The 14,152-nt window shown below is 37.1% G+C and overlaps 2 protein-coding genes and 1 pseudogene across 6 annotated transcripts in view; 2 read left to right on the plus strand and 1 right to left on the minus strand.

The window, feature by feature from the left end:
* The first annotated feature begins 3,172 nt into the window (after positions 1 to 3,172).
* Positions 3,173 to 4,226, plus strand: LOC103711516 (glutathione S-transferase F9 pseudogene; annotated as a pseudogene).
* Positions 4,227 to 4,483: 257 nt separating this feature from the next.
* LOC103711497 (Exostosin family protein) lies at positions 4,484 to 9,914 on the minus strand. 2 transcript variants are annotated; one of them, XM_088715883.2, is made up of 4 exons: positions 9,095 to 9,842; positions 7,248 to 7,501; positions 6,986 to 7,055; positions 4,484 to 5,155 (listed from the first exon to the last, which is right to left on the minus strand). In XM_088715883.2, the coding sequence occupies exons 1-4, from the start codon at positions 9,720 to 9,722 to the stop codon at positions 5,139 to 5,141; spliced, it is 969 nt and encodes a 322-aa protein (XP_088572009.1). In that variant the 5' UTR covers positions 9,723 to 9,842; the 3' UTR covers positions 4,484 to 5,138. The 2 variants fall into 2 exon arrangements, with proteins under 2 accessions (XP_088572009.1, XP_008795881.1); XM_008797659.4 differs by lacking the exon at positions 6,986 to 7,055 and having other exon boundaries at positions 9,095 to 9,914.
* Positions 9,915 to 11,818: 1,904 nt separating this feature from the next.
* Positions 11,819 to 14,152, plus strand: part of LOC103711496 (Putative methyltransferase family protein) — a 10,221-nt gene continuing 7,887 nt past the window's right edge. For 3 of the 4 annotated variants that reach the window (XM_008797653.5, XM_008797654.5, XM_088715884.1), the window contains exons 1-2: positions 11,819 to 12,074; positions 13,071 to 13,190. In XM_008797653.5, the coding sequence (XP_008795875.1) occupies positions 11,963 to 12,074; positions 13,071 to 13,190 (232 nt within the window). In that variant the 5' untranslated portion in view covers positions 11,819 to 11,962. The remainder of the gene's footprint in view (positions 12,075 to 13,070; positions 13,191 to 14,152) is intronic. The other variant, XM_008797657.5, reaches the window with a different exon arrangement.

Consider the following 14,152-nt stretch of genomic DNA (forward strand, 5'->3'; position numbering starts at 1 on the left):
TTTTGAACGTTCCTTTTGTTTGTGCTTTTTTTTTTGTGAGTGTAATATTTTTTTACATGACTTAGGACTTTTTTGTTATTGGCACGTGAGAAGAAAAATATTAGAAGGAATTTAAATTCATTTTTTGTACATGAATTATTTTTTCGTGGGCATGAAGAAAAAAATGATGGAATTTGATTATGAGAAAAATATTAACAACCTAGGATTTTCCCTTTTGTGGAATTTGAATTTTTTGAGAGAGGGATTTTTTTTTTCTTTGGCACAGAAAAATATTAGGAAACAATTTTATATAAAGAGTTGTAAGAGGAAAATATTGGCGATGTAGGATTTTCTTTTTGTGGAATTCAAAATTTTAGAAAATATTAGTGCTGCAGGATTTTTCAATTTTGTGGGATTTGAATTTTTTTTTTGCATAACTTAGGATTTTCCTTTTTTTTGTACACGTGGAGAAAAATATCAAGAAGGAATTCAAATTCCATTTCTTTGTGCAAGAATTTTTTTGTGAGTACGGAGAAAAACATGGCTCTGAAGTTTGATCAAGACAGAGCACATATGGTTCATGGGTTTCCAATGACGCTAACACAACTACAACAAAGCAATCTTGCATTGGTCATTCTAGTAGGATTAACAAACTCCTTATCAATGATTGATCGATCTCCTAATGATGCTACCAGTAAAACTCTGAGAATGCCGTACACGCATAAACCATCTTTAGCTAGCACACATGATCCTTCTGTTAGCACATCCCCTAATTTTAGGAGACTGTGACCCACTTGATAAGTTTATCCCAATCAAGATAAACCTAATTTAAATGGTGATTAAATCCAATCGAATTAAAAAGTTTTTAAGAGTTTATCTTATCTAGTAGTTTCTATGATAGATGGAAATATTTAGAGATAAACCTTATGGATAAGGATACAGGTCTCTAACCTAGCAGTATAAAAATAAGTTTATAGATCCATGACCTAAGGCACTCAAGTCCTGCATAGGTTAGAAGATCCGAATCTCTTCTCTCTTGTGGGATACTCTCTCTCTCTCTTTCTGGTATGACATCTTCGTGCTCGAACAGCATAGGCGGAGGTCAGTAAAAATTATTTTATTTATTTGTTATGCCGCTGCGCATACTCTACCCAACACCTTCTTCTTGACAAATATGTACGAATAAATTATCTATGTGACAAAATATTTTTGTCATTCACCAAAAAAAAAATATTTTCATTACATATAGTAAACCTATATTTTCATTTTCATTCCTGATGGAGACATGCTTTAGGGGGGCGACGATGCTGTGGAGGGAGAGGATCACATAGGAAGAGATTTTGATCATTAAATATTGTTTCTTATATTTTTTTTGGATTTTGATTGTTGAATGTTGGTGGTATATTAAGTTGTAGAGCAGATATTACGTTCGTACATTGTTAAGATTTTATTGTGGTGAATGAATTTAGAAAATATAATTTCGATTGTTATTGTTAGAATTCATTGATTGATTGATTATGTCAAACTTAGTCGGCCTTACCAAACTTCGTCAGTCTCCTTGTTCTATATAAAAGCTGCTCCTGTGTATTGTAATTAACGGGCAGAAATATAATTCTTTTATTTTTCCCTTCTTTTCCAAATATTTCAACAGTTATGTATTATTATGATTTTTTTTTTTTTTTGATACAAACAGGGCATAAGCCAGAAATTACAAAAGTAAGAAATGGCCAATGAATACATGTCCTTCCACAAAAGATGCTGAAGGTCTGGAGGGGCTGATGAGATAGCTTCTCAGCCACTGAATTACCAATTCTTCTGCTATGAGTGGCTGAAAAAGTGAACAGGGAATGTCTCCAAGCAAAGATATCCTGCAATAGAGGATTAGAAGGGGCCGAATGCTTGTGTGGTGAGTTCAGCTGGGAGATAATAACAGTCTGAGTCCCCTTCAATCCATAATTGCGAAGCGTGATAATTCAAAACAGCACACCTAATTCTCTCCCAAGTTGCCATCAACTCAGCATAAGGAACAGTATACTGAGGCAGCGGGCGCCCAGCGACACAAAGAAGCATTACTATCTCTAAGCACATAACCCGTTTGTATTATTATGATTTAATGATATCCGGGAAACACAGACTGTTGAGCAAATAATATGCAGCGGTATATAGTTATTGCTAAAGCTATTGCAGGTTGTTGCGTAAACATAAAAATAGGATTTGTTGACTAAACATAAAAAAAATCGCTGACAAAACTTTTTACAAAAACTATCGTCTATAATCAAAAAATCATTGCACAAATTTTTTTGAACATTGTTGCTTAAATAATATGAAACCACTGCCTAAATATAAAAACAAATAGTTATTCGACCTATCTTCTACTTTCCGAACCGAAAGAAGTTAGGACAGAAAAATCTCCTCCCTCTTTAAGGCACCTACCTGACGGAATAAACAGCCCTGACTCGTAGACCAATTCAGGCAACCTCACCGAATCGAAGAAAAAAGGCTCCATTCTTCTATAAGGAGGTGAGATCATGGCCTAAACATGAAAAATTGGCGCCTAAATATTAAAAAAAAATCATTGCCTAAGCATGAAAAACTGTTGCCTAAACCTAAAAATATCGTTGCTGAAATATGAAAAACCACTGCCTAAAATGAAAAGAAATATTGCAAAAACTTTCAGAAAACCATTGCCTGAACATGAATAACTACTGTTTAAATTGGAAAAATCACAGCCAAATTCTCTCGAAAATTATTGCCTAAACATTAATAACCGCTACCAAAAATTACAATAAACCTTGCCAATTCTTCCAAAAAAACCGTAGCCTCAAAAAAAAAAAAAACAGCTGCCAGAACCTCAAAAAAACATAAAAATGTTGTATAAACAAAAAAAAAATGTTGTATAATCAAAAAAAAAACCGCTGCCTCTCTCTGTTACGGTCGTTGCCTTTGGTTAGCAAAAATGCAGCCTTAAGGTTCTATTAGGTAATGGTTATTTAGCTGCTGTTTTAAATTCGAAAAACCGTTGTCTTTTAATTTTAAGCGACGGCCGCGTAGACAGCAGCCGGAAAACCGTTGACAAAAACTTGGACACAAAGATTTTGGGCTTTCAGGTTGCACTTTTTCGGCCATTTTTGTTGCAATGTCTGAGGTGTATCATAACAACATGTCATTCTATAAAGCCTCACGGATGGGAGAGATGGTGGTGAAGGTGTTCGGATTACCAAATATAGCCAGACCACGCCGAGTCTTGGCATGCCTGAAAGAAAAGATGGTTGAGTTTCAGATAGTCCCTGTAGATTTGTCCAAGGGGGAGCAGAAAAGCCCAGAGTTCCTCAAGCTGCAGGCTAAATCTTACATTGCTTCTTTTCTTTTATCAGTTTTACTCCTGCATCTCCTTCTCCATTAAAAATGAATTGCTAGCCTATGAGCCTTGCATGAGGCTGGATCATTTCGCCATGTCTAGATTCCTATGTAAGAAATTAGTGATGATTTACTTCGAAATAAGGACGTCTACTTACTCCGTCAGAGATTTCCTTCGACACTTTGTTCATCATGGCAACCATTTGGTGTTGTTCCTACGGTGAAAGACGGAGATCTTACTCTTTTTGGTAAGCACCACTCATCTAATGTCATCTCTCCATCAACAAGCATGCACGTAATCATGCTTTCCAATCTCATAGCAATGAAAACTCTGATCAAGATAACTTCGCGCAGAGTCTCGTGCGATCATGAGGTACTATGCTCAGAAGTATGCAAAGCAAGGGACTGATCTACTATGGAATAGTTTGGAGGAGAAGGCTCTTGTGGAGCTGTGGCTAGAAGTTGAAGGGCAAAACTTCCACCCACCCACCTACACTCTGGTGATACAAGCTGTGCTCTTCCCCAAGTTGGGCATCCCCCAGGAGCATAAAGCCATGGAAAGGCTGTCCAAGTTCTTTGCTGGTGACTTCTTTAGCCTAGCTGACCTCTCCCACCTCCCTTTCACCCAGTTGCTTGTCAGGTTGGGAAGGCAAATATGATCAAGAATAGGAAGCAAGTGAATGCTTGGTGGGAGGACATCTCCAACAGGCCTGCTTGGAAGGAGGTCCTCCAAATGCATGCAGTTTGGCGAGACTGCAATGAGAATGAATAAATATGAATAACTTACCTTTTATTTAAGTAGAAAATATGCACAAGGTTTCCATCACCCGTCCCAAGCCTCAACGATAATATCTGTAGATTTTTTCCTTTTAGTGGGGATCGGAGAAGAAATGCAGTAATGTTCCATAGGAAGATTGAGGAAGTCTAAGCTTTTGTGCTCCCCATGGGACAAGCAACCATGCATCATCAAGCAGATTGAAACTCCCCAAAAAAGCCTGCTTGTGTGTAGTGAGAAGCCGGTTTCACCCAAAAAAAAAAAACTCCCCAGGGAGTACAGGTATCCTGAATCACAGAGTCGATGAGGCATGGAGGTGGTTGGACTTCGGTAGTACGGTAGTAGAAGTACTTGTAGTCATGGAAGGCCTGCTTGCAGAAGCACATTAATTGATTAAAGGTTTATAGAGCAAATTATGAATCATGTTACAAGGAAAAAAAAAATTCTCCCTGCGTTAGAGGAACCAAAATTTGGAGCATAACAAAATCTATATCAGGTACAGTGGCAGCGGAGCGGAATCGATGCACCCTCTGGTTTTCGCTTCTCTCGGATTATTGCTTCTCGAATCATCGGTAGCTTTTGATAGACCTTTCTCCATATGTGGTTCACAGAACCATCTGGATGAATGGCCCCAACACCACTTGGGCTGCCATTGTCATACTCAAAGATGGACTGAACACGAGCCATGTTCATACGGAACCTATCCATCTGCTCTTTCGAGATACTCCTCAAATGGTTCACAAGCCACTTTGGTTGCAAAGCATTGCTGACTGACACAAAAACTGAAAACTCTGTGTAGTCCACCATCCCTTCAAATGGAAGCTCGATGCTGTCGCTCACAACAACTGGTATGCAGAGACTCATGACAGCATCAAAGAGGCGACATGAGGTGGGTGTGTCTCCTGCAGGGTGCAAACAAAATTCTGAGGTTCGCATGCCTTTTATTGACTGTTCGCGACCGGTTGCATTTGGGAAACCTTCTTCCATGATAACACCAGGCTCGTTAACAAGCAAATCCCACAATTTTTCACGAACTAATCCACCCTGCAACAGAAGGATTATGAGTTAGAAATTGTCGATTCTTCAAAAATATAGAATGGTATATCTGCTGAAACCATCATGGAAAAAAGAGGAGAAAATCTTTTCAGGTCAAAATGATCATCATTAGATCCTGCAATCTGTCGGAAAGATGATATAAAGAATTCTTATGACAAATTTCAAGTGCGCGAAAACAAGATGGCTAAGAGAGCTTTATTGGAAAAGAAATCACTCCTCGTGCATGCATGTGTGTTTGCATGCATCTTGGCACAGGGGAGGGGTTTTGCAGCTTTCATAACATCTCTAAAAAATAAATGAATTTTTGCATTTGTAACAATTTCATGATGGATCAAGCATATTACTTCAATTTGCATGTTTTTATTTAGTTACATTTAACCTCTCATAATACCAACACCAAAACATTTTTTGATAATATTCTTGTCTGCCCTCCCTGACAAAGGAAACAAGAATAAAGTTCATATTCCATCTTTCTGCTACTTTAAATTATCCATCAGTCATTTGACAGTATTCCAACATAAATGCAATAAAGCCTTCTGTCACCAATAAGTGAACGAATAAAACTATAGAAGTTTTAGATAGGGTTCTCTCCATAAGGAGAATTCAAAAATGAAATTTACATGGCTCACTAAGAATCATCCTGAGCGCATGTACTTTAGTCACTCACTGCTTACTGCAAGATGAAAATTGGCATAAGTTTCCATCTCGCAATGAAATGGAGGATGCCATAGAATCTTTCAGAGTTAACTAAGAGTGTTTGTTAAACCATGTACATGCCAATCGAATTGGCTACATCTCCAAAACCTGCAGTAGACCATGTTTGACCCATGTTGAACTGCACACGTACCATATCAAGTTTGTGACAGACCACAAAATATCATAATGAACCACCAAACTGAGCCAAAACTAGTTACACATGCCATGTCGCTCCTTAACCGGCCCCTATTGTGGAATTTTGAATGATAAACTACCTCCAGTGGTAGGCAGAGTTTTCATCATTGGGGCATTACCCTGCTGGACCTTTACTATAGCATATACGTGTCTCTATTGATAAAAGAATTGATTGATACTTTACATATAAAGGAGTTGGCCTAATCATGAATATAAAAAATATACTTACCTAATAGTAATATTTATAAAAAAATTATGAATGAATGTTTAACTAATTTTAATGAGATGCATTGTTTAGCTTTCCAGATTTACTAAATTTTTAAGTTGCTTGAATGTTACTTCCATTCAAATATATATACATGAATTTGTCAAAAAAGATTAGATATATCGATTTCTTTAGCCACCCTTTCTTATTTACAACAAATCAGTGACAAAGTGCATACCTAAACAAATTGTCTCATAAGGGCTTGCATTGTTAAGTTTTCCTTGATTCATGTTGCTTCTTGTAACAAAAGTACATTTGTTTTGCTTGAGAAAGAAAGACCCAAATAAGTTTCATTAGTATCGAATGCAAAAGACATGCTAATACTGCATTCCGATAATAATCAATATGGTGTGGTAAGATGGTTTGTAGCAATAAGGATAAAAAGGTATAAAGCCTGAATCCATTAACTTTTTGTTAATATTAATGATACTCAACTACACTGTATGAACTTCATCCAACCTAATACCTGTGCCCATCTAGAAATATGTTAACTATTACCATGCGGAACCACAAGATAAGAGTAATATATTTTAACAACACAAATTAATCTATGTGCATAATTATGTAAGAACACATTGTGAAGACAGAGGGGATGGGCTATGGTTTATCATAATTAAATGAAATCTAACAAAATATTTGTTTTGAGCTCTGGATATATTCACCTTGAATGAAATATCTAAAAGATATTTTGACAATCTTCCCAATACCAATTTTCAGCTCTGTTCTCTTTACCTGTTAAGGGTCCATTGATAGTGCTTAATTTATATTCAAAAAAAGGCATGAAGTAATAGATAATTATGATATAACTAATAAGATTGCGCTCGTGCTCAATCACATTAAAATTTCTTATAACTGTTATTATGATGGCAGAAATTCATCAAAAATAAAATTATTTATTAATTGTATTAGAAGCAGGAGACTAACCCGATGCCTGTGTTTAGCCCCTTTGAAGTAGAGAAGGGTATCTCGATGCTGATTCTCCAACAAGTTAAGTCTAGGGAGCAGATGTGTATAAGGTACAATTACATCTTTAAGTAATGACACCTGGGTGTGTTGTATCGTATGCGAAGAGTTACTATTTGAAGACTTGGAGTCGAGCTTGTACCAACCCCCAAAATCAACCACTAGAAGTATAGCTGGGGCTATCTCACGTCTAACATGCCACATCGCGACTGGGTCTGTCAAAGAATGCTTCAAGTTTTAAGACAACCTGACAATCCACAGGCTGAACCATAAGCAGCTAAATACAACAGTAGCTTAAGCAAGACAATCACAATTCTCAACCATAGAAATTCTAAAGTCAGAGAGTACAATAACATGTTTTGGACTTCCACAACCGGAATATAAAGATCTCTCCCTTTTAGAAATTAGATTGCTAGTTTGCCAATGCCAAGTTCGATGCTTAGTGGGTAATAATGATGACTGCCAAAGACAATTGAATTTCAGGTTCAATAATCAATAGTATTTTGCTTGGTGGTATAGGAACTTCTAAAAGTTTTAAAATTTTAACTTTAGATTTGAGAAATATGCACTGCACCCAGATATGATAAGAACCAGATCCCTTTATGGCATCTAGATTAGCCTAATATCAACTATTGAATTTTAAGGTAAAATAGTCATCATACTTCTATATACTTCACAAAGTGTATGAAAGATAAGCTTAACAAGAAAGAAATGGAGAAATCTACCGAACCAAGATATGGTTGTGCTTCAGGTGATCAATTCATAGGCCTCTGTTGCCTACCTTGACAATAATGAGTTACTCGAAACTTACAGGATAGAAGATTGTGGGGCTTAATGTCAGTATCAAATTGCCCAAAATATGTATGTCAAGATCAAGTTATTCCTTCAACAAGGTAGCTGACTTCTTTTATCAAAAACTGGCATTATTATAATTATTCCTGAATATCCTGAATGACTACTCGGACTCCTTATTCCCAAATAATTGTAAATATTATGTTGCATTTCATAGTTAATAAGGTAAATGAATGAAGTATTTCTACTTAAATAGTCTCCCAACCTATACCGACAGAAGTTGTTCACTCTAGAGTCTAAACTACACTTTAATCTCAGATGCTACTTACCTTCACCTCACATCTTAGTATCGTTTTCTCCTCGTCACTATGTTATGTATTTTACTTTGTCTACTCATTTATGTTTATTTGTTTATTTATTTTGGAATTATCTTTGACAACAAGCACCAGACCTAAAATGAATTTCAGGTTGCCAAGAAGAACAGTTCATGTAGTTGAGATTTGAGAAATACCTGAGAAAAATGTAGTGGAGCAACATCATATCTGAAATAGACTAGATGCTGATGTTAAATATGATTATTAAAAACAAAAAAAATGATTTAAAAAATTTCAACAACTGAAAAATAATGCTTAAACATGACTCGCCACCCGCAATAATGTCGAGAAATACAGCAACAAACAAAGATGATGCATATAACTTAACTCAGATGGAGACACGGAGAGATAAAACAAATCTATAAATAAAGCAAATTGACAACTAACATAACAAGCAACAATTTTTCTAGGACGGTGCTTTAGACCAGCCACCAAACATCAAATGGACAAGAGTACCCACAAGAAAAATTACAAAACTCAAGATTCCGCTTGCTTGGTGCGAGGAAAAGGGAAACTTTCCCTCAGTCGCCGATTACAAAGTAAAGGAGAAGAAGTAAGTAGTCGGCCTTAAACAAATGACTTCAAATAGTAAAATTCCTACAAAATTTAGAGGGTTAGATTACTGGATAGAAAGCTATTTACCGGTGAGGACAAAAATGTGATCCCGGCCACCGGATCTTCTCCAGGCCTCCGAGTCCCTGATCCGATCCACCACCTCCCTCTGCCTCCTGTAATCCTCATTCCCCTCCTTTTTCCTGAAACCCCACTTCCTCCCCCACCCGAGCTCCATCTCCGCACTCAGCGTCGCGAAGAACGGCACAAACACGACGTCTGCTGCGTCAGGTTCGTAGACCCTCCCCGCGAACGACGCCCCTCTCGACCCTTCGGGCGTCTCGAGATCCCCAAGCAGCCAGTACTCGGCGCTGTACTGCTTGATGATGGGGTTCTCCGGGTACGGCGGCCGCTCGACGGCGCGCCGGCGGCCGGAGGAGATTTCGGTGCGGAGATCCGCGTCGGGGTCGACACCGATCCGGGTGTCCGGGCCGGAGAGGGACCAATAGAGATCGAGGAGGCCGTAGTTGAAGGATCTGGGGAGATCGGCGACGAAGATCTTGAGGCGGGGTTGGGACTGGGAGCTAGGTTTTTGGGAGGAGGAGGAGGAGAGGGAGCTCAGAGGGGGGGAATAGGTTTTGGATTTGGATGACAGGAAGAGAAGGAAGAGGAGGGAGAAGAACGACAAGAAGAGGAGGAGAGGGATGGAGCTCTTCATGGCTTCTCTTCTTCCTCTGCTCCCAGTGGAGAGAGCGGGCTTCCAAGGAGCGACCTATGGGCTCTCTCGGAGCTACAACGCGGAAGGATGGAGTTGTAAAATGACGTTTGACAGGGGGTTAAATGTAACGTTTATTTGATCTGGTCCGGGCCTCCCGGCAGGCCAGATGCCAAACTGGTTCCAAATGGATACAAGAAATTTTAGATGCAGCATCAGAGGGCGAGTATATATTACAATCAACTTCTATCGAGACAAAAAAAAATCATAGAATGGGTTGATGGGTTCTACCATACTTTTGAACTTGTGCCAGACTCGGAATTTTTTTTACTTTCATTTGTGTAGGATGACTAACCATACCAAGTCCTTTTTTTTTAACTATCTGTATTGCTCATCATGAGATATTTTAAAAAAAATATCATCTTAAGAGCCACATCCAAGGACTAGTTTGGTTCATTGAAAGTGGAGGAAAAATAAATGATCAACTAAAAGATAGAAAAATATCTGAAATTTTTGTAAGAAAAATAAAAAAATAGCTTTTTTTATTGAATTTATTATTTATATATCATTAAAAAAATTAATGTGGGATATAAAAAAATCTAATTTCGACCAACTGGAAATTGAAGTGATTTTTTTTTCAAAAATACATGTAAACTTTTAGATAAAATGAGATTAGATTTTTTTTTTTTTGTTGAAGACATAACAAGTATTCTACATAATTTTTTTAAAAAAATATATGCCCAACCAAATATAATCTACTCTAAAATATGCTATTTTCGGTCAACCAAACATATAAAAATCTCTCTTTCAAGCATCATATATCTAGTTTTCCAAAAAAATATTTCAATAACTTTTTTTTTTCACGAACCAAATGAGTTATAAGAACTGGTTGCCAAGCAGAAAGTTGTAACCACTGCACATATCCTAGTTCTCTTTATCAAGTTATATGATAGCAGAAAAAATAATTTTTCTAATATCAACTTGACCACCAACAATAATCAATTTTTTCTTAACTCATCCATGCCAAAGTTCCTCTTAAATAATCAACTATTGTTGGTCTTATCCATTGGACTTTATTATTATTCATGCAACAGCATAACCTCAAGGGTCAAAGTCTAATTCTAACTACATCTCTTTCCAAAGAATGCTAGTGAGGGTTCACATTGCTTTCTCAATCAGCAGCAAAATGAAGGGAGAGGAGGTGGTCGAGCAAGGAAGAGGGAACTGCGGCACTGGATGGGGTCAAGAGAGGTGAGGAGAAAAAATAAAAGAAGTTGCAAGAGTTTGCTAAAGAGTTGATGAAGACTTAATTGTCCATAAAACCAAATTATAGGATCTGGTTGCATTAATTCCGTAAAAGAGAATTATCTTGGTATTCAAGGTGAAATGAAGAATTATCATATAAAAATATCTATATATTTAAATTTACATGGATCATCGTTATCGCATTTCATAGGATTTTCAAATAATATAAGTACCATGGGTCCTCACATACTCTTTTCGTTCAAACCATAATATCTTCATCATGCTAAGAGTTTAAATCCGTTCAAATCTAATCACAAGTATTACGTTCGAACCATAGTCAGTCCTAAGAAATTCGTGTTGCAGTACTATTTGTAACGATCCAGCACCTTACCCCAAAAAGCTAGTTGTAAGGTATTATTTGAGTTCTTTGGTTCTATATGAGTATCTAAGATCTATCCAGCAAATAATCAATGTGGTACTAAATACACGTCCGTACGAGTCCTCACAGTAGTCTCATAAATTTTTGTACAAAAAAATAAATATAAAGTAATTAGCAAATAGAAAATATGTAAAAGACCATGCTTATACAAAACAGGAGCTCCACCATTTTGATTTTCTTGTCAATAAACTAGTAATGTAAAAGATATTTACAAAGTTACTATTACATTTCCCTAAAAGAAGTTACTAAATACACAATCACATATTCAAACTCCAATTTGAGTTTTTTTTGAAACAGCTGGACCCGAATTTGAATTGATTACCTTATCGGGTACGGGTTCGGATCTTATTTGGATTCTACATGAATGCACTACCCTAGTTTGTTTTTCAAATAAAAATCAACATTTTCTGCTTCCAATTCAAAAATCCGATAGTTTATCGATTTCTCAGTTTCTGGACACGATCTCTCCCCTTTCGTCTGCATTCTTTCCTTTTTCTAGTTTATTTGCAGACTTCAACCTCGTATTACTCCCAATCCCTTCCAAATTCTCCCTCCCTCCATGGAAGGAGAAAAAGAAGAAGAGCAGGTGATGAGCGAGGTACACCTGGGCTGCCCTCCTGGTTTCTCCGGTTCCTACGTCTCCCACTTCACTTTCCCCCTTCCATCAACAAGTATCTCGTTTCGTTCCCTTCTCTGTCTACTCTTTCTTTGCCTCTGCTGATGTTTCTTTGGCGAATTTCGTCATACATTTTGTCGGTGGTTTATTAGGTCCATGAGATTACTCCATTCTTGTGTTTCTTAGTTCGATACCATCCGCTATGCTAATTCTAAGTGACCGCCGCCTTTAAAACGATTAGATTTTTTTCCTTGTTTCGAGGAACTATGCTGTAGAGTTCCATTTGGTATTGCAATTGCATGGTTGTCTTTTCCTGACTGCGTTTTGCTGCTTTGGATGCATTTTCTGGAAGAATACTGCTTCCTGGAATGGCGAATCGTGCTTATAAATTATGCATCAGTCCTTATGCATTTGGTGTGATTGAAATCCCACACAGAGGGAGAGAGTCCTGGCTTTTTCATACTCTCTTTGTCTAGACATGCGCAGGGTATCATAAGCCCCATTAATCCACATTTCAACATTTAAGCTTCTAAGTCCCAAGTCAAAATCCAGATTTAAATGGACTCATAGTATTAAGTTACACGAAGTTTGCAAAATTTAGGGATCCTAAACATCTAATGTAAAACTGACCAAAGTAATACTTGTTTCATGCAAGCAAATCCAACTTACTTGCACATAAGCCTACAAAGTGATTTTTTTGAGCTTAAAGAAAAAAAACAAGGTTCTGAAGTAAATATTTTAAGGGAACTCCTTACTAGTAAATTTATTTGAAGGTTCTTCTCCCTAGAAGTTAAATTAAAGATAAAATGACTATCCAACCTGTATATAGATCTATATTATACGGAAAACCTAGTCCCTTTGTCTTAAGTGCATAGTTGGAGGTAGTATAAAATAATTTTGAATAATTTGCAATTTGCTCCAAGGAAATAGAGTAAGAGTCTGTAACAATATGCTATACTTTTCAGCTTGTCCTTTTCATTTTAAAGAGGTTATTGGCTGTGCCAGTGAGATCAGAAGTGTGATTACTGACAGAGTTCATTATTCAAATTAGATATGCCAGATGAAAGATATGATGACAATGACCGACTCAAGTTGGAGGTGGCTTCGAGCCAAGAGATTATTTTGGATGATGATGGTGATCTTCTCCTGACTCGTCGAAACGATAAAAATCGTAAGTCTCAGGTGTATTTAGCATAGAATATCTCCATGTTTTTGTTCTCATTATGTCAAATGTTGATGATATTTGATCTCGCTGATGGCATGCTGAACATAACTTGGATTCTTCATTGAGTTCTCTCTTTTTTTTAAAAAAAAGAAAATCTGTTGTAGTGAAAATCTTTTACTGTTGTCCAATTTCACACTGTTATCATTGACCATATTACTCAAAATTGCACAAGTTGTTTGCTGTTCTACAACCTCAGAGATACGCATGGTGGATATGGATACATCCTTAGTTGACAAGCCTTATCCCATATAGTTGGATCAAACTATCAGAATTTGAGAATGTTGCTCTCAACATTATCAACCCTTTATGTTGGCAGTTAACTTCCTAGATAGAGCAACTTTGACTGGAAATGGACCTGACATGAAACATAAGATATCAATTGACAAGTGGAGTGACATACCTTTTGGCTGCATAGTTTAAGCTCATGTGGTTATATTTAGCATAGAACATTTTTTGTTGACTTATTCATAAATGTTTCATGGTTTAATTAGGAAGTAGACGGGCATCCTATTGGAGATAGCAGCTTTAGTTGAAATAAGAATCTCCGCCTTCTTTCTTTATGCTATCTCTTGGAGCACTTGAGGGTGAGACTTACATTGAATGGGCTCAATAGGTGAGGCCTGTCATCCTTGGTGTCGCCAAGGTTTTGCTATCCTCTTCTCTCCTTTGGTTGAGAAAGAGAAGGAGAGAGTTTGAGACAGACAGGGTTCTGATACAAAGTTAATGAAAGACAAAAGAGACGTGTTGGAATGGCAAAGCTCTATTCATCATCATTTTTTTGATAAAGAAAAAGGGCCTATAGATAGGCTTTACATCAGAATGATTTACCCTAGCACTAACCACAACTCCTATAAAATAGGATCACACATAAAACACTTTCTTAGCCACGAAATCAAATAACTAAATAC

Source organism: Phoenix dactylifera, chromosome 2 (assembly GCF_051530095.1).
Source record: "Phoenix dactylifera cultivar Ajwa chromosome 2, Ajwa_hap1_PhDact_Kaust_v1.1, whole genome shotgun sequence".
NCBI classification, from domain to species: domain Eukaryota; kingdom Viridiplantae; phylum Streptophyta; class Magnoliopsida; order Arecales; family Arecaceae; genus Phoenix; species Phoenix dactylifera.